The 19829-nt window shown below is 38.2% G+C and overlaps 2 protein-coding genes across 8 annotated transcripts in view; one reads left to right on the top strand and one right to left on the bottom strand.

Moving 5' to 3' along the window:
• Positions 1-19829, top strand: part of LOC110456672 (microtubule-associated protein futsch-like) — an 81204-nt gene that overhangs the window by 20061 nt on the left and 41314 nt on the right. For 6 of the 7 annotated variants that reach the window (XM_021507539.1, XM_021507537.1, XM_021507533.1 and 3 more), the window contains exons 2-3: positions 7919-8133; positions 18644-18830. In XM_021507539.1, the coding sequence (XP_021363214.1) occupies positions 8046-8133; positions 18644-18830 (275 nt within the window). In that variant the 5' untranslated portion in view covers positions 7919-8045. Of the gene's footprint in view, positions 1-4872; positions 5047-7918; positions 8134-18643; positions 18831-19829 lie in introns of those variants that run through there. The other variant, XM_021507534.1, reaches the window with a different exon arrangement.
• LOC110456674 overlaps positions 1-19829 on the bottom strand; it is a 71147-nt gene that overhangs the window by 30361 nt on the left and 20957 nt on the right. The gene's annotated exons all lie outside the window — the stretch shown is intronic.

Raw genomic sequence — 19829 nt, 5'->3', positions numbered from 1 at the left:
GTGGTCACACACCATGACCACTATACATAGAGGGATGTGGTCACATACCATGACCACTATACATAGAGGAATGTGGTCACACACCATGACCACTATATACATGTGATGTATATTCCTGTAGGAATATACATCACATCAGATATACAGGAATATACATCACATCATATATACACAGTGTGTTTTATATGTTACATATAACACCTATTAGTATATATAAATATAGAGCTCTTGCAAATTGCTGATAATGTACATGTGGTTGTGTAGAAATAGCAGAAATTGCTAATGTTATAGATTTTCTCTCAGGAATAATTGCATTATATAATAAAATCAAATGTTGTTGATGTAATGTGCTTGCTGTTCTTCTGTGAGTTTGAAAGCAGTAAACAACAAATTGTTTATTTGATGCCTGAATAGTTTTATAGTTTAAAATGTAAGTTGCTCTGAAAAGCAATAGAATAGATGCATGTATACAAGAATATAATATTGGGACAGATTCTCACGTTAGAGGTGGTCTGACTCCCAGACTATAATTAAATTGCGTATACATTCTGAACAGTATAGATGAAGTACCAAGGTATATAGATTGGGTGGATAAATGTTTGTTTGTGGAGAGTGGGTAAACTTAATCATCCCACTGATAACAAGTATCATGTACATGTCATAAGTCAGCCGCGTATATATAGCTCTGCACAATTCTGCTGGTGCATTGTATCGATTATAGCGATGAAGTTTCTGGGAATCTTTTACATTTTATCTTGTTTGTAGGCTTACTGCAGCAAACATACAAGTTTATTCCAGTAAACTCAACATGCTAAGTGGAATTTGAAATCACCTTTTACCGACAAGCTGAGGTGAAAAGTGACAGAATTTTCCATTTGTATGCTGATACAGAGTTATTTTGTTTGAGTTTGTTTTTGTCTGTCTGTTCTCAGCTGATGGATTATTTCCAACAGCACACATTGCTGTAATGGTATTGCACATCCTTTTTTTTGGCCCAAACAAAATCTTTCAATTTGCATCATCAATAAGCTTGGGGCAAGAGGGAATCGAGGCAATCAGCATATGCCAGTGAAATATCTGTTATCTCTAGCTCTCTGGTGGGTGGGGGTGGTGGCAATCTGATTAAGGCTGGATGGGAAATGGAAACTATATGAGAGGTGGGGACAGGGTGATACTTGATGCTGGTTTGGAGTTCCAGGAAAATCCCCCGATATAAAAGCTGCTGCATAAGTTTGTATTGTTTGTTTCGGTATGTCAATGACTATACTTATTTCGTATCAGGAAAAACACATATATGACTAAACCAATATGTCACAAACTTTGTAAAATGGAGAGTGTTTGTTTTCTTGTGAGTATATGTTTGGAGTAAATGAGAAGAGTTAATATGATTGATAGTGACATTTAGTGGTAGTCACATTTATACAGGCTGGTTGTAACATAAGGTGCAGTGCTATGGTGTGGTAGGCTATAATGCCCCAGTGACAGATCTACAGCTGAGTGCAGTATCTTTGCTGCACCGCCATGGTTACGCTAGAGTGCAAAACTGGGGAGAACATTGCCATATGTATTATTACTACTGGCACTGGCTATGTAAACAGCTAGTGTATTTACAAGTCTTTAGGTGGACAACAGATCTCAAAAATACAACTGGATTGACTAGATTTGTACACACTTTCAGAACTCTATACTATATTGTAACTAACTTCATAACAGTTCATCTTTTAGATTCTTGAATTTAGGAGTATAAAACTGAAGTCTACATTTTATACAGCACTATTTTAAATATTTTGAGATGGAGAGTTATGCCTCAGCTTCTGTAGGTATGTGAGACAGCTATACTGATCAGCCTCTGTAGGTATGTGAGACAGCTATACTGATCAGCTTCTGTAGGTATGAAAGACAGCTATATACTGATCAGCCTCTGTAGGTATTAGAGACAGCTATACTGATCAGCCTCTGTAGGTATGTGAGACAGCTATACTGATCAGCCTCTGTAGGTATCAGAGACAGCTATACTGATCAGCCTCTGTAGGTATTAGAAACAGCTATACTGATCAGCCTCTGTAGGTATGTGAGACAGCTATACTGATCAGCCTCTGTAGGTATTAGAGACAGCTATACTGATCAGCCCCTCTAGCAATGTGAGACAGCTATACTGATCAGCCCCTGTAGGTATGTGAGGCAGCTATACTGATCAGCCACTGTAGGTATGTGAGACAGCTATACTGATCAGCTTCTGTAGGTATATGAGGCAGCTATATACTGATCAGCTTCTGTAGGTATGTGAGACAGCTATGTACTGCTCAGCTTCTGTAGGTATATGAGACAGCTATATACTGATCAGCTTCTGTAGGTATGTGAGGCAGCTATACTGATTAGTCCCTGTAGGTATGTGAGACAGCTATACTAATCAGCCTCTGTAGGTATTAGAGACAGCTATACTGATCAGCCCCTCTAGCAATGAGAGACAGCTATACTGATCAGCCCCTGTAGGGATGTGAGACAGCTATACTGATCAGCCTCTGTGGGTATGTGAGACAGCTATACTGATCAGCCACTGTAGGGATGTGAGACAGCTATTCTGATCAGCCTCTGTAGGTATATGAGACAGCTATACTGATCAGCCCCTGTAGGGATGTGAGACAGCTATACTGATCAGCCTATGTAGGTATGTGAGACAGCTATACTGATTAGCCCCTGTAGGTATGTGAGACAGCTAAACTGATCAGCCTCTGTAGGTATGTGAGGGTATTAGAGACAGCTATACTGATCAGCCCCTCTAGCAATTTGAGACAGCTATCCTGATCAGCCCCTGTAGGTATGTGAGACAGCTCTACTGATCAGCCTCTGTAGGTATGTGAGATAGCGATATACTGATCAGCCTCTGTAGGTATGAGAGACAGCTATACTGATTAGCCCCTGTAGGTATGTGAGACAGCTAAACTGATCAGCCTCTGTAGGTATGTGAGGGTATTAGAGACAGCTATACTGATCAGCCCCTCTAGCAATGAGAGACAGCTATACTGATCAGCCCCTGTAGGCATGGGAGACAGCTATACTGATCAGCCTCTGTATGTATTAGAGACAGCTATACTGATCAGCCCCTCTAGCAATGAGAGACAGCTATACTGATCAGCCTCTGTGGGTATGTGAGACAGCTATACTGATCAGCCGATGTAGGTATTAGAGACAGCTATACTGATCAGCATCTGTAGGTATGTGAGACAGCTATACTCATCAGCCTCTGTAGGTATTAGAGACAGCTATACTGATCAGCCCCTCTAGCAATGAGAGACAGCTATACTGATCAGCCTCTGTATGTATTAGAGACAGCTATACTGATCAGCATCTGTAGGTATGTGAGACAGCTATACTGATCACCCCCTGTAGGTATGTGAGACAGCTATACTGATCACCCCCTGTAGGTATGTGAGACAGCTATACTGATTATCCCCTGTAGTTATGTGAGACAGTTATACTGATCACCCTCTGTAGGTATGTGAGACAGCTATCTACTGATCAGCCTCTGTAGGTATCAGAGACGGCTATACTGATCAGCCTCTGTAGGTATCGGAGACAGCTATACTGATCAGCCTCTGTGGGTATGTGAGACAGCTATACTGATCAGCCTATGTAGGTATGTGAGACAGCTATACTGATCAGCTTCTGTAGGTATATGAGACAGCTATATACTGATCAGCTTCTGTAGGTATGTGAGACAGCTATACTCATCAGCCTCTGTAGGTATTAGAGACAGCTATACTGATCAGCCTCTGTAGGAATGTGAGACAGCTATGCTGATCAGCCTCTGTAGGTATGTGAGATAGCGATATACTGATCAGCCTCTGTAGGTATATGAGTAGGTATTAGAAACAGCTATACTGATGAGCCTCTGTAGGTATGTGAGACAGCTAAATACTGATCAGCCTCTGTAGGTATGTGGGACAGCTATACTGATCAGCCTCTGTAGGCATGTGAGACAGCTATACTGATCAGCCTATGTAGGTATGTGAGACAGCTATACTGAACATCCTCTGTAGGTATGTGAGACAGCTATATTGATCAGCCTCTGTAGGTATCAGAGACGGCTATACTGATCAGCCTCTGTAGGTATGTGAAACAGCTATACTGATCAGCCTCTGTAGGAATGTGAGACAGCTATGCTGATCAGCCTCTGTAGGTATGTGAGATAGCGATATACTGATCAGCCTCTGTAGGTATGTGAGACAGCTATACTGATCGGCCTCTGTAGTGTACTGTGTTATTCGATGCTTACACATCTGTTTTGGAGATGTCACAGTGACAGCTGAGTATACGTACATACCAGTGCAATAGATGTATAAAACCCAAACATTCTCTCATCTGTCTGACAGGAGTACTAGTGTGTACTACGGTTCAATTCGGAGTATTTTGATATGCTTAACATATAAAGAAACAGTTGGTAAGATAATCACTTAACTGTTTGAAAGAATATTTGATATGAATTTGTTTTACCCATTTTTGTACATTCCAGGATATATTTCTTCACCAGATGTATTTACAGTTCATCCCCCTCTTAATCTGTTATTGATGTGTACAGCTAAGTAATATTAGCTTCAAGAAAATGAATATAAGGTTAACAGTTTAATTGTAAGGTAAATTTGTTTTAGAGTGTGGGATTATTTTCCTGGCTAGTACTGTAGGTGCATACAGTCTTTCTCTGTATTCATTCCATTATGTTGTGTATGCCATCTCATACCTGATTATTCTATTAAAATGTAGAAGCAAATGCAGGTAAGATAAATAGATAATTGACTGTACTATGTATGTAGGGGGATGTGGAAGGTGGGGAGGGCAGCTAAGTTGGCAGGGCTGTGTGTATTGGGGGAGAAAGCTTAAACTGCTGCTATCCTTGGCAGACGGTAGGTGTGGATAATTTTCCATTCAGAAAACGGCAACAACAAGTCATCGCTCCAATGATTGTCTGTCATTCCCCACCTTCCTGGAGGTGAAAATCTCTTTGACTGACTGAGGATCTGACGAAAATTGATATATAGCAATGGCAAGGTAATTATGACGTTTCCTTTCTGATGATTTTTCAAGGATTGGTTTGGGAGATAGGGGTGAGGAAAAGGAAGGGGTAGAGGGGTAAGATGATTTATGGTGTTTTTATCATGTCCTACAGGAGTAAGGATCTATGTTAGAGTTCTGATAGCAAAAAGAAATTGGGAAGGATCGAGACAGAAAACACCACTCTTTCTAGATCTACCGATGTATTTGGCAGAGCCATACATGTTTTTTTTTGGGTTGGTAGCGTTTCAGCACTTGTGTTTACACATTCAGAACCTGTAGTACAATCTTTATTGATTTCATAGACATTGTTTTGAATGTTCTTACAGCCAAGGTCGTAAACATCAGAAGGTCATGGCAGTTTGTGGCAGCGGTGCAATATGATATCACATTTGAGGTGTATATTTAAATTATGCATGTGCCCACGGTGCTATGGAGATTATACCTTAACAGAGTGTTAGCTTCTCAGCTGTCCTTCTCTTGCAGGTAGTCGTGCAGCATGCTCAGTGTTATAGTCTGCCTGAGATGAAAGTTGATGGAAGGGAGATTTATGGAGATATTTTACTGAGCCAGGAAGACGTTATATAAACTGACATACAATGTAAACACAGATCTTTGTCGATGTTCAGTTCCGTCACTGCCATGGATGCCGTACAGCTGCCATGCTATACCTGTGTTCATTTTCCCGTTAGTGTGTGATCCCGTAATCACATCATGTTTGTCGGTGTACCAATTGCCTAAATGTGTGCTTCTACTTGGTTGTATGAAGAGGATCTCGACAATTAAACTTCTTTCTCAAGAACTTTCTTACATGCTGGATTTAACTTTTCAACAGGTGAACTATTTGTACGTGAGTGAGATGTTGTATTAGGAACTTCAGGAAGGAACTTCAGGAAAGATTAAAAGGTGTACGAGTAAGCATCAGATGAGATGATATACACTGCAGGTTTTCTCTAAGTGTTGTGGTATTGTGGTATGCGGTGTTCAAATACAGCGTCCTGGTACAGTGTTCAAATACAGAGTACTGGTGCAGTGTTTAAAAACAGTGTACTGGTTCAATGTTCAAACTGTAGCTGTACTGGTACAGTAGTCCAATACAGTGTGCTGGTACAATAGTCCAATACAGTGTGCTGGTACAAGAGTCCAATACAGCGTGCTGGTACAATAGTCCAATACAGCGTGCTGGTACAATAGTCCAATACAGCGTGCTGGTACAATAATCCAATACAGCGTGCTGGTGCAGTGTTCAAATACAGCGTACTGGTGCGGTGTTCAAATACAGCATGCTGGTGTTCAAATACAGCGTACTGGTGTTGTGTCAAAATACCAGTGCACTGGTACAGTAGTCCAATCCAGCTTGCTGGTGCAGTGTGCAAATTTCAAATTCCAATGTACTGATATATATTGTTCAAATTGCAGCTCCTGGTACAGTGTACAAAGTACAGCTCCTTGTGCAGTCTACCAGTTCAAGTGTACTGGTACATTGTTCAAACTCCAGCTCCTTGTGCAGTGTTCAAATTCCAGCTCCTCGTGCAGTGTTCAAATTCCAGTGTACTGGTCCATTGTTCAAACTCCAGCTCCTTGTGCAGTGTTCAAATTCCAGCTCCTCGTGCAGTGTTCAAATTCCAGTGTACTGGTAAATTTTTCAAATTCCAGCTCCTTGTGCAGTGTTCAAACTCCAGCTCCTGGTGCAGTGTGCAAATTCCAGCTCCTTGTGCAGTGTTCAAATTCCAGTGTACTGGTCCATTGTTCAAACTCCAGCTCCTTGTGCAGTGTTCAAATTCCAGCTTCTGGTGCAGTGTTCATATTCCAGTGTACTGGTACATTGTTCAAACTCCAGCTCCTGGTGCAGTGTTCAAATTCCAGCTCCTTGTGCAGTGTTCAAACTCCAGCTCCTGGTGCAGTGTACCAATTCCAGTGTACTGGTACATTGTTCAAACTCCAGCTCCTTGTGCAGTGTTCAAATTCCAGAGTACTGGTACATTGTTCAATCTCTAGCTCCTTGTGCAGTGTTCAAATTCCAGTGTACTGGTAAATTGTTCAAATTCCAGCTCCTTGTGCAGTGTTCAAACTCCAGCTCCTGGTGCAGTGTACCAACTCCAGTGTACTGGTACATTGTTCAAACTCCAGCTCCTGGTGCAGTCTATCAATTCAAGTGTACTGGTACATTGTTCAATCTCCAGCTCCTTGTGCAGTGTTCAAATTCCAGGGTACTGGTACATTGTTCAATCTCTAGCTCCTTGTGCAGTGTTCAAATTCCAGTGTACTGGTACATTGTTCAATCTCCAGCTCCTTGTGCAGTGTTCAAATTCCAGTGTACTGGTACATTGTTCAAACTCCAGCTCCTTGTGCAGTGTACCAATTCAAGTGTACTGGTACATTGTTCAAACTCCAGCTCCTGGTACAGTGTACTAATTCCAGTGTACTGGTACAAGTTTATAACGTTAAAATTCCATTTTGCAAACACAGTGCCGAATTTTCCAATGTTAACTTGTACCAAATTAACCTGTACACAGTAGATACTGGTCACCTTGGGTTGTTCCCTGTATATTAATCACCGGTGTGCTTCCTTCTGTACCTTTGATCTAAGACAACAACAAACAGCAGTTGGAGATCTACCCTGATCTTTGACCTTTGACTTTTGTTCAGCTGTGACAGAATAAGTGGATCATTAAGATTTTGGAGTTGCTGTGAAGAGTGATTGTACCTCATGATATGTGGTACACGATCTGACAGGAATGCTTTTAACTTCACATGTATTTCTCAGTGATCAAATTTTTATTTTATATTTAAACAAGACTTACTAAATCTAAAATTTACTGTGTAATTTAAAAGTGTTTTGATGTAGTTTTCATTATTTTTCATTCAGATATGCTGCTGAAGATCGTTTATTGAGAGAATGGCACTGAAGCAACCGGAAAGGTGAAAGGTGTTTGGTGATTCTGGCCAGTTCAGAGATTTAGTGTGTTGGTCAAGAAGGGGATAACTTTGTGGACATGTGGTCAGGTCAAGGGGAGATCACTCCCAATGACCAGGGAGCTGCTGGAGGTCAGGAAGAAGAAGGGGCCAAAGTCACATTTGAAGGTAAATTAATTAAGGCAATTGTCATATGAACCACACTATTTATAACGAACAAGACTTGCTGCGAAAGGAATAGCCATTAGAACTACCAGGATGCAGCACAAAAAAATCAAACAAAGCAAAAATTATCTAGTGCAATATTTCTCACTCTGTTCGTTAATTACTCTGTCCTTCAGTGTGTCTGTTTTTCGAAGGCATAACACGTATATTCTGTCACTTACGATTGCCTAATTTTGCATTTCTTAAAATCAGTGAAGAAAATATGGTAGAGACTGTTATATGATTTCAATGTTTTTGAAGATAAGAGTAGACAGTTTATAACTAAGGAATAAAAAGTAAAGAAAAAGTGGCTTTAAGATATGTTTTTTCCTGCCTTTTCATTGAAAAAGTTTTGTGACACTAGGATGTAATGTTTTGAAATCATCTCCTCAATTTTAAGATGAAATAAGCCTGCTTAAGTGTGATTATTATTTATTAGGCCTTAAATGATGTGTGCTGTTAGATGATATATATTCTGTCCTAAAGTTACAAATGTCACCAGCTGTAAACAGAGCAGCAATCAGTTCCCCATACAATTGCTAGTCATTGTTGTATATGTTTGACCTAAATTATTAGCTAGCTTCAGGTGCTTGTCCTGTAATTATCTCAACATAACCTATAACATGATTGGCAATACATCACAGGAATCTTACAACAACCCAGGTGGAGTATAAACATTAACATCACAAACTTGTGTGGTTTGAAGCAGTTTTAAAATCCCACACTAAGTCTGCTGTTGTGTAATTTTACCACATTGGGCATTACAATAAGGTGTAATCTGCTGTCTTTGTTCCAGAAATAAACTTTCCATGAATAAAATGTGTAGAGGATTATAAAGCCTAGCGTTAACCTGGAAATTACTTTTTAACAAGTAGTCTGGATATAAATCTGTCGATATTATCTGATAAGTTTTTCAAAGAATTAAGTTGCTTTTCAATAAGCAATGGCCCACCTTCTGTCTACACTTGTTATGACATCATCAAATCAATTTTATAGTCATTTGTTACAACATCAATACTGTTATTGGCGGATTGGTCGAGTGGTTAACACTCCGGCCTTCCAAGCAGGCGGCCGGGGTTCGATCCCCGAAGTCGCCCTACGCATTGAATATTACAGAAAGTGTTTTTCTCCTGCCCACACAACTCCAACAACCCAGGTGGAGTATAAAATGGTCTGGGGTGGGTGTTGCGGTATTTGTGCTGTAGCATTCAAGAGAGGTGGCACTATAAATGATACTGTTGGAAGCACGGTCCCACTACAAACAGAACACAAAACATCTCCAGCACACACACAGGCATACACACATAGGGAGATATTAGCCAGGTGGCATAGGACTAGTAGTTAGCGCCTGATAAGGCAGCTCCTGCGATTTCCTCAATATATATATGCTAATTGTATTGACTGTATTAAATTGTATATCTTTGTACTGTAAAACGCATTAGAGTGGCTTATGTTAGCTAGATAGGGCACTGCATCAAATGTTGTATATCTTATCTTATCTTATCTAAAAACTAGAAAAAACAATAAATTCGCTAAAATTATGATAGCGGCGATCTAGGGTGAACAGTTTGGATGAGAGTCAAGTGAGATTGCACATGCACTGTATGTAAACAAACAGTTGCTTTAAGTCTGGAATTTCAAGCCAGTGTCTACAAAGCTGCCGTCAGTCAATGAGTGAGTGTTCTACACGTACATCATTTATTTTGTTATCTTCCTGTTAATGCTTACCTGAGCTAAAAATATTTCTACCTGTATATACTACAATGAGAACTACGCTATACTACAGTAGTAGGTCAGAGATAGTACAGGTACGGTAACGGGATCTCAATCACCTGGCCAATATCAAAACCATTGTTATTCTGGAATGTAGATCAGCTAGCAGATATATCACTGTGATACATCGCTAAACAGCGCTACAATAAATAATTTAATGCAATATTGATATTTTTCTCTGCGATCTTTAAACTTGTTGTGGGATACTTAAATTCATGTCAATGATATATATATAGAGGACTTTGCGGTTGTCCATTTTAGTAAAGTATGCATTTGGCAGTAGGAAATAGGTTAATGCAAATAATATGTATGTATCGTATTCTGTGTAATTGGAGTACATATAGACTGACATTTAATTATCACTTATTCATTATACTACTAGAGAAGGATTGCATAATCTGTTTGTATTTACATCATACAAATTCCTGAATGGTTATTTGTCCTGTGTTTTTGTGTATAGGAATGCACAATGACAATTGTTGTTTTGTGTATGTTCCAAAATACATGTACTAATGATATTAAAAATTTCAATATCATTCATTCAGGTATGTTGGAATTTCGAGTTTGACAATCTTGTGGTACACTGATACACCTTGAAGTTCAATTGTTGTTATATATATATATAATCAAAACATTACCTGTAGAAATGACAGGCTATATGACCACACCTTTAAATTATATATAATGAGGCTATGACCTCACCTTAATGTACCTGTTACAAAAGAGATGCAAATTATTTCTTGATGCATTTTCGCTGTTTTTATGTGATCAACATGAATTTGCAATTGACAAGTAGACAAAATTGAACCATTACAGACAGGCTGATACAGGAAGCTCCCCGTCACCTGTCAGGTGTATACCTGTACTAACGAGCTATGTCAGAAAGAAATGAAATTTTTCGTAGTTTGAGCGAAGTGAATTATACGTAAATGATTTTCCCTTATGTGGCAAGTTTAATTTTCTCATAGGTGGTGTGGTTGTAGTTGCACGTGCGGCTTGTGGTCAAGAGTCAAACGTGTGTCATATCATTAAGCACAGGTTGACCAGAGACGCACACGTACCCAGTCTATTGTTTAAAAAAATGTTAGCTTAAGTTTTAGAAATAAGTCAAGTAGTTTTGAAGATTACAGTAGTCTTTGGGTGGTCTAGTGATGGTTATATGAAAGAGGGTATGAGATTGTAGAGTTTGAAGTTGATGTAATGTGTTGGCCGTGTATACCTATCACTATGATGCAATAAATAATAAATTTATACACATGTTGAGTTTTGCTATGAGATGTCGATCCAGTGGTTAAGGGAACAGCTGTTGATATATGTACCGGTATAGGTAACATGATACAAGCTCAAACTGATGGTTATGTCTATTACGTACTGAATCACCGTAACATGCCGAGTGATAGTTATCACAAAGGGCCTGTCATTTATGAGTTTCGTGAATATTTAAGTATTTGATTAGTTACAGGTAGATATACAGGTACAGGTAAGTTAAGCTGAGGGAAAGGCAAAAAGTGGAAATTCACCATTTCTTTGCCGAAGAAGGCATTTATATAAACAGCACACTGGAAAAAATAATTGGATTAAATTGCATGCATTTCAATGATATAACTGTGAGGGGTAATATGCTAATTTTGTAAATGAGGATGTGGAAACCGAACAGGAGTAGATGTGCTTTAACTAGGTATCAAATCATGTAATAAGTTTTATATCTCAGAAAACTTTAGGGACTTTCCAAGGCAGGGACCAACTTTTAAAATTATATCAGCCATTCAATGAACATGTGCGTATTGACATACCTAAGTTAAATTTCAACCAAAAAACAACTACTCCACATACATTTGATATTGATGCATCATCATACTTTTGTGGTTATGAATTTGAAACACTTGTATAGAAATATTGATCCTTAGTAAAAGTTAGAAACTATTTATACACCAATCCAGTGTAAATGGAAGGTCAACCTTTAAAGTTTACACTAGCCAATCTGTACATGAAGGACAAACAAATTGATTTATATCATAAGTTTTAAAGTGTTTATTGGCTGTACTCAGGGCTATTGACACCAGGCCTTAATCTCCAGTTTGATTAAATTCATCAGAAATAAGACTTCAATGAAGATTCCAGTTTTTACAACAAACACAGGTATTTTACCTAAGAGTCCCATATAAGTGGACCGTAAATACTTAGTGTGTTTGTTAGAAGCTGAGAGGGCCAGTTTGAATCTAATGCTATGTTAAATAATATCGGTACATGTACATTAACTCATTCACCCCTGAAATTTCATAATGGACTATTCCAACCTTTGATTTGGAAGAGTTCAAATGTGTCTTTGGGGTTGAATGAGTGAACAACCAGGGACAGAGACCAAGCTTGGTTTACTACCATAGATGATCATGAGAGCTAAGGACTAAAATTCTAAGGGTGTTAGATTTGTAGACTACCTGGTATATGGTAAAATAATGAAAACTAGAGACAAATCTAAGGGTGCTTGATTGAAGGACTACGGTACATTGAGAACTAGAAACAAAATACCAAGGGTGCTGTTCAGGTAGACTATGGTAACTAGAGAGAAGTTTTAAAACCATAGATTGGTAGACTACAGTACAATTATGATAATCTAGAGAGAAGTTTTAAACCATAGATTGGTAGACTACAGTACAATTATGATAATCTAGAGAGAAGTTTTAAAGCCATAACTTGTTAGACTCCAGTACAATTATGATAATCTAGAGAGAAGTTTTAAAACCATAGATTGGTAGACTGCAGGACAATTATGATAATCTAGAGAGAAGTTTTAAAACCATAAATTGGTAGACTACAGTACAATTATGATAATCTAGAGAGAAGTTTTAAAACCATAGTTTGGTAGACTGCAGGACAATTATGATAATCTAGAGAGAAGTTTTAAACCCATAGATTGGTAGACTACAGTACAATTATGATAATCTAGAGAAGTTTTAAAACCATAGATTGGTAGACTACAGTACAATTATGATAATCTAGAGAGAAGTTTTAAAACCATAAATTGGTAGACTACAGTACAATTATGATAATCTAGAGAAGTTTTAAACCATAGATTGGTAGACTACAGTACTAGTACAATTATGATAATCTAGAGAGAAGTTTTAAAACCATAGATTGGTAGACTACAGTACAATTATGATAATCTAGAGAGAAGTTTTAAAGGTGCTGGTTTGGTATACTTTTATCATCATTTAAGTACAATGTATATTAATAAATATATAGACAACTTTCAATGGGCTGGATTGAAAAACCTACAGATATTCTATTGAAGACTAGAGACAAACACAGGGATGCTCTATTGGTAGACTAGTACGTATCTGTTGGAAGTGTTCAGAAGATATTTGTTTGAAGTGTTTTACAATAAACCAGAAATGTGTATTACTGGATCAAGTGAAACCTGGCATTGGTAGAGAGAAGACAGATGTGGGTTGTGGTTACTCTGGATCACACAGGCAGGCTTGTGTGTATGGCAGCTATCTGTAATAAGGAGGTACAATAGGCTATCTGCTATTTACATAGGATACCTCTGTGATACTAATCATTTCTCACGGAAAACATGTTTCTTCTCACTTAAGATCCTAAAATATTTCATTTATGAGATATGTTTTAGATGCAACCTGTGATATATATTCTGTCAGGGTTTTCATTCAAACAGGTCGATCTTTCAAGCAGTTTGTTTTCTCTGTTATTAAACAATAAATCGTACAATTTCACATCGACATTTTAATGTGAGGTAAGGTCCTGATCTTACACCTGTGCACATCTTCTATACTATTTCATCTAAAGTAATTATATAACCAGATTTTGTATGCAAGTACATCTTTAGATGGCAGATTGCAGTTCCAGCAAAGGTGAACATCAGACCTTAGCCATTGAAAAACTTTATCAGGGGCAAAAAAATATTCCATGTTATTTTCTCCAGGAGTAACAAAATTTGGTTTGTAAGCAAATACTGACATGGCATAATTTACTGTACCAAAATCAAGAAACTGTTTTCTATATTTTCACCTCTGACTGCAATCATGGGGGGAAAAATGCTATTAATCTGTATCAAATACTTTCTTTACAGTAAGTTGGTCTTGAGATAGCTAGCTAGGAGACTATTGAATACCTTGACATATTTCACCTTGTTTGATAAAAATGTTTGTTTTGAATTTTCACTATTTGGTTTGCTGAATCTGTTTAGTTGTCTCTGAAGTATATTCTTTGCCAGTATAAGCATTCTCTGCAGCCTTCTCCCATTGCGATCAGGTCTCTTTGAGACAAATGACCTACGACTTTGACTTGTATGCGCAGTGAGTTACCAAGGAAATTTACTCAGTACATTCATTTTGTTGAATATGTAATTATATCTGATATGAATGGAAGATACATTTCATCTTTTTAACCAATGTATGTATGGCTTAACTTAAGGGGATAGAGTGTAGAATGTCAGCCCGATCGCATTGATACCTCTGGAACTCCCGACACCTTGGTCATTATAAACACATTATGGACTGTCAGTCCTAATGAGAGTTCATTTAAATTTTGCTATATTGAACAATGTACAGTGCCAATGATAGAGTCTAATAGGCTTCAGAGATTGGTAAAACGTTCAAATCTATTTTACAGATATCATATGATACTGATTTGATGAGTTTACACCCAGATGCACCCCATTTAATAATAAAAGAATCTTTAAATAGAGCATTATATCCAGATAATCTTTAGATTCCTTTCTTCCCAACAATTGGTTACCAACTTTATCCAGCAGTAAGCCCATGTCTTTAAGCAATAAGCCCACCCATATCCATTGCAGTTAAGAAGAGATGCCAACAAATGCTATCTCATTGTTCTGTAATATATATAGCCTACTCTGATTTAGAGAGATTATGTACCAGTTCCTCGGACTTACTACAGGACATGTATACAGTACCGTGAATTTTATAAAAAGTTGTTATTACACAGAAACAGTTGCATGATTCACATTGCTTAAAGCTTTAAATAAACCAGGACTATATCCTGTTGATCTAGAGTAGGAATTAATGGACGTTGTCTTTCAACGGAACCTTTAATATTGCTTTCTCAGATTATGATGACACTAATTATAGCTAGGCCCTTGCATCAATTGTGTGCATGCATTATATCTAGTAATATTTTTTTTCTTCCATGCTGTTGTTTCCAGAGATTCTTTCACAATGCAGAGATCTGAAGGTTCTGTAATTTCACTTAGTGATATATGTTCATGTATATGATATAAATATAGATGCACTCATAGAGGGATTTCAAAAACAATAAGGTCAAAACCAGTTTTAATACAATTGGAATTGAAGGGAGATAAACGATACTTTAGAAAATACATTGTATTGCCCCTTCAGACCCATCCGTGTTCCTTTCTGTTAATATGAAAAAAAGTACAGTATCAAGTATTGTGATCTCAATAAAAGTACTATCTTTTGGGCCAAAGTTTACCTGCACGCCATTAAAAAATAAATTAAAATTCTGGCTTTTCCAATTAAGGTTGAATAGAAAATTTTGATTTCTGTTGACTTGGCTGAAATTAAAAACTTCTTGTCAATGATTGCGATAGGTCAATGGCCCTTGAGGCAATCTTTTATAAAATACTGAGCTGATTGAAATGTTTAAAGAGACTGAGATGGCGTATTAAACGCTAAATCAAATCTGCCGAAGTCATTGAATACATTTCAAGTGAAATATACATGTATATGAAATATATGAAATGTTCTATCATGATTTTTTTTTTATCAATCAGCAAATTTATTTAGTTCAGATAATGCAAAGTTATAACAGGTGGACTCTCTACAATCCAGAACTCTGCAAACTGGACATTAAATGATGGGGTCCCAGGAGTGACTGCGGTTTAGACAGAGTAGTCACTAGCTACTCACTATATACCCTTCATTATACTAAATGTGTGGAGAGATATTGCCAAATAAACACTGGACACCCATATAATAACTCTACAATTGGCAGTTGGGTACATGAAAGCAGTTTACTCGACAATCAGATTGAAATCAAGTTGTTGAAATGCGAGCGAGTTATATTTTGCCAATTACTCATGATAATGCTTTAATCTTTTACACAAACAGTAATGTATCAGATGAAACAAGGTTATCCTGACACATTCTAAATTATAACATTTTGTTATAAGCTACAATTAGTGACAGGAATTCTGAGTTTGCTCTAAGGCTGGTAACAGTAAGTTTGACACAAACAAGATGTAATTCAATCATATATGGGACTGAAATTTTAATTGGAGTAGCAATTCAGTACTTACCAGTTAATATATGGGACCAAGAATAGTAATAGTTTTCTTTAACTCATTCACCCCTGAATTTTCATAATGAACTATTCCAACCTTTGAATTTGGAAGAGTTCAAATGTGTCTTCAGGGGTCAATGAGTTTTAAAGATAATTAGCTGCCTTTATTATACACTACACCTGTATTGCATTTTCAGTGGGTTTAATATCACCGCCAGGAGGTATAACCTTGTCATAGGGGCATAACAAGGCCATCATCAGATGGCATGGTATGACTTTACCATCAGGGGCCTAACCTCACTCAGGGCAATAATTTTGCAATCAAGGGGTATGATCTTGCCATCAAGGGGCAAAACAACACCATCTAGGGGTACATTCTGGCAATCAGGTGGTATAAAATATCTACCAGGGGTATATTACTGCTGTCAGTGGGTAAAACATTTCCATCAGGGGTTTAGCTTATTCATCAGTGGGTATATAACAATGCCTTTAGACTGTTGCATGTCTGAGTACATTAGGTACAGGTCCTGTATACAGAAGACCTGGCCTCCACTGAGCTTGTTGTCTGGACAGGCAAGGGAGGTGTTTACATAATACAAACAGCCAGTATGATCTATATGTAAATTCACATTTGTGACGTTCTGAATCATAGCCAGAACCAGTGAGTCACATTTATTGATTGTTGTCAGTTAAAAAACACGAGATTGCATAGAAACAGAAGAAAAAGTTATCGCTGTTGGGGTGTTATTTTCCCTCTTTCTGCCATTAATAGGCACATCTATATTTTATAGGGGTTCATTTAAACTATTCGCACAGGGATGAACAGTCATGTAAAAATCAATATATTATGCGTTTTGTTTTAAATAAATGGCGAGATATAGAACTGAGTGATTCTGTAGTGTTTACTAAGATCAAGGTGTGTGTTTTATGATGCCATATTTGACAATAGGAAGGAGAACAGAACCGATCAAGTTGAATGCTCTTCTGATGCATTTTGATACCCTTGGTGTAGTTTGATTAATTTCTTTATTTCATTTTGAGGTTGCAAGCTTTGGCTCAAAGTACAGTGCTCTTTTTCAAGTTTCATGTATATATGAAGTAATTGTTTTAAACATTTAATAAGTAAGGGAATTGAACCTTGCGAGGACTGCAACTATATATGGAATTTTGTACATGTACATGTAGTACATACATGCATTTACCTTTAGCTTTACAAATTTTAAATCTATTACTTGTACTGACTATTTGAGAGTTACTTCCCTTTGGTTGAGGTGAAAACTAATGGTGGCATGGATATACTGATGCACAACATCACATATCACTGTAAAACCAATTATATCGAATCTCTTTGTGTTCATTGATACAATTTGGTACAGTCCAATGGTATGGACAATAGCAGTGTCATCTGATATGGTCCAAGTGGGCTGAAACTTATGATCATCTGGCCATTATAATACCTGGCTATATGATCATGCACACTAGTACTTGGAGCTCGGCAATGACAGGCCTGTTACATATTGAATTGTACTATACAGACTTTAACAATCAATGCCAACCATTTGAAATAATAGGTAATAGGATTAGCAGTAGAGAATAATGTTACTATTTACATTAGAGTATAGAGACTAGAGATGTAGGGGTAAGGGGGGGGGGATTTGATGATGATGAAGTGAAATGAAATGGAAACCCATGCAGTCACCCAAATCTACCTGTTCCAATGATATACCTTATAATGCACCTGATTAAAAAGTCCTGTAATATCATTGCAAGACAAGTTTGGATCACTGTGTAATAACTTTCTGATGTCCACAATTACCCCCAACTTTGCTATGGTTTCGGATTGTGTTATAGTTCCTACATTCAGTGAGAAAGTGAGAAGTGGTTTCAATGCAACCACAGTAACACAGGCTGGTTTCTGAACCATGATTATTATATAAATGATGGTTTAATGAGCTGCATTCGAGTTGAAGCCTTGTATGAAGTACCTGGGCATGCCGTTTGCTGAAGTAACAGTAATGTTGTTATTTATTGGTATCATGAGGAGTTTATGTTTACATTAATTAAGGAAAGAATTTTATTTCACACATCTCAATAGGGAGGCATATAGTGTTGCCCCTGTCCGTTGCGTCCCGTTGCATCCCGTTTTGTCGCATCCAGTCCCGTCAAACATCAAACCCTGAAACTAATTTCACATGGTGACGTGGGCATTCATGTCTTACAGACATTTTCTTGTTTGGGACAGAAAGAAGCTGATTTTAATGATCAATTGTACAAAATCATTTAATACGTACAGCACAAGAATTACTATTCACTACGTAGAAGAACTCCTGTCATTTTTGTCCATGGTTGTAAACCTATTGAACTATTTCAAACCAAAACATGGCATTCAGTTCATATTTTGTTGTATTTTCACTTACAGATGGAAGAGGTGACGGAAAGAAAAAGAAGTTAAAACCCTTAGAGAGGATGTTCAAGTTCTTCAAGAGTGGAAAGAAGCGCTCAAAGTCCAAGGAGAGAGATCCAAACATTACGTCTGTAAAAGCCAAGTCTACCAGTGCTCTATACAAGGAGGTCCCTCACGGGGACGAAGACGATGAGGATGGCGGGTAATTATAAAGGGGCAGGATATATATCTGTATGATGGGAGGGGTGTAACGGTAGAGGTCCCTCACGGGGACGAAGACGATGAGGATGGCGGGTAATTATAAAGGGGCAGGATATATATCTGTATGATGGGAGGGGGGTAACGGTAGAGGTCCCTCACGGGGACGAAGACGATGAGGATGGCGGGTAATTATGAAGGGGCAGGATATATATCTGTATGATGGGAAGGGTGTAATGGTAGAGGTCCCTCACGGGGACGATGAGGATGGCGGGTAATTATAAAGGGGCAGGATATATATCTGTATGATGGGAGGGGTGTAATGGTAGAGGTCCCTCACGGGGACGAAGACGAAGAGGATGGCGGGTAATTATAAAGGGGCAGGATATATATCTGTATGATGGGAAGGGTGTAATGGTAGAGGTTCCTCACGGGGACGAAGACGATGAGTACGGTGGGTAATTATAAGGGGGCAGGATATATATCTGTATGATGGAGGGGGCATAACGGTAGAGGTCCCTCACGGGGATGAGGAGGATGGTCGGTAATTATAAGGGGGCAGCTGGATATATATCTGTATGATGGAGGGGGTGTAACGGTAGAGGTCCATCAGGGGGATGAAACGATGAGTACGGAGGGTAATTATAAGGGGGCAGGATATATATCTGTATGATGGGAGGGGTGTAATGGTAGAGGTCCCTCACGGGGACGATGAGGATGGCCGGTAATTATAAGGGGGCAGCTGGATATATATCTGTATGATGGAGGGGGTGTACTTGTAGAGGTCCCTCACAGGGATGAAACGATGAGTATGGTGGGTAATTATAAGGGGGCAGGATAACAGGGGTTTGAAGATGAGTGGTAGAACCTCTTCATGGGTACAAAAGGATAATGGCAGGGACAATAGGTAGTTATTAGGGGACACAATATTAAAAGGGAGATTAATGGTGGCATTGAGAAAGTGAAGCTGTAGATGTTGGTCGTGATGAAAGTTAATGGCGGG

Source organism: Mizuhopecten yessoensis, unplaced genomic scaffold (assembly GCF_002113885.1).
Source record: "Mizuhopecten yessoensis strain PY_sf001 unplaced genomic scaffold, ASM211388v2 scaffold8821, whole genome shotgun sequence".
Classification (NCBI taxonomy): domain Eukaryota; kingdom Metazoa; phylum Mollusca; class Bivalvia; order Pectinida; family Pectinidae; genus Mizuhopecten; species Mizuhopecten yessoensis.
The sequence above is the reverse complement of the archived record's forward strand: the minus strand, read 5'-3'. Positions and strand labels throughout refer to the sequence as shown.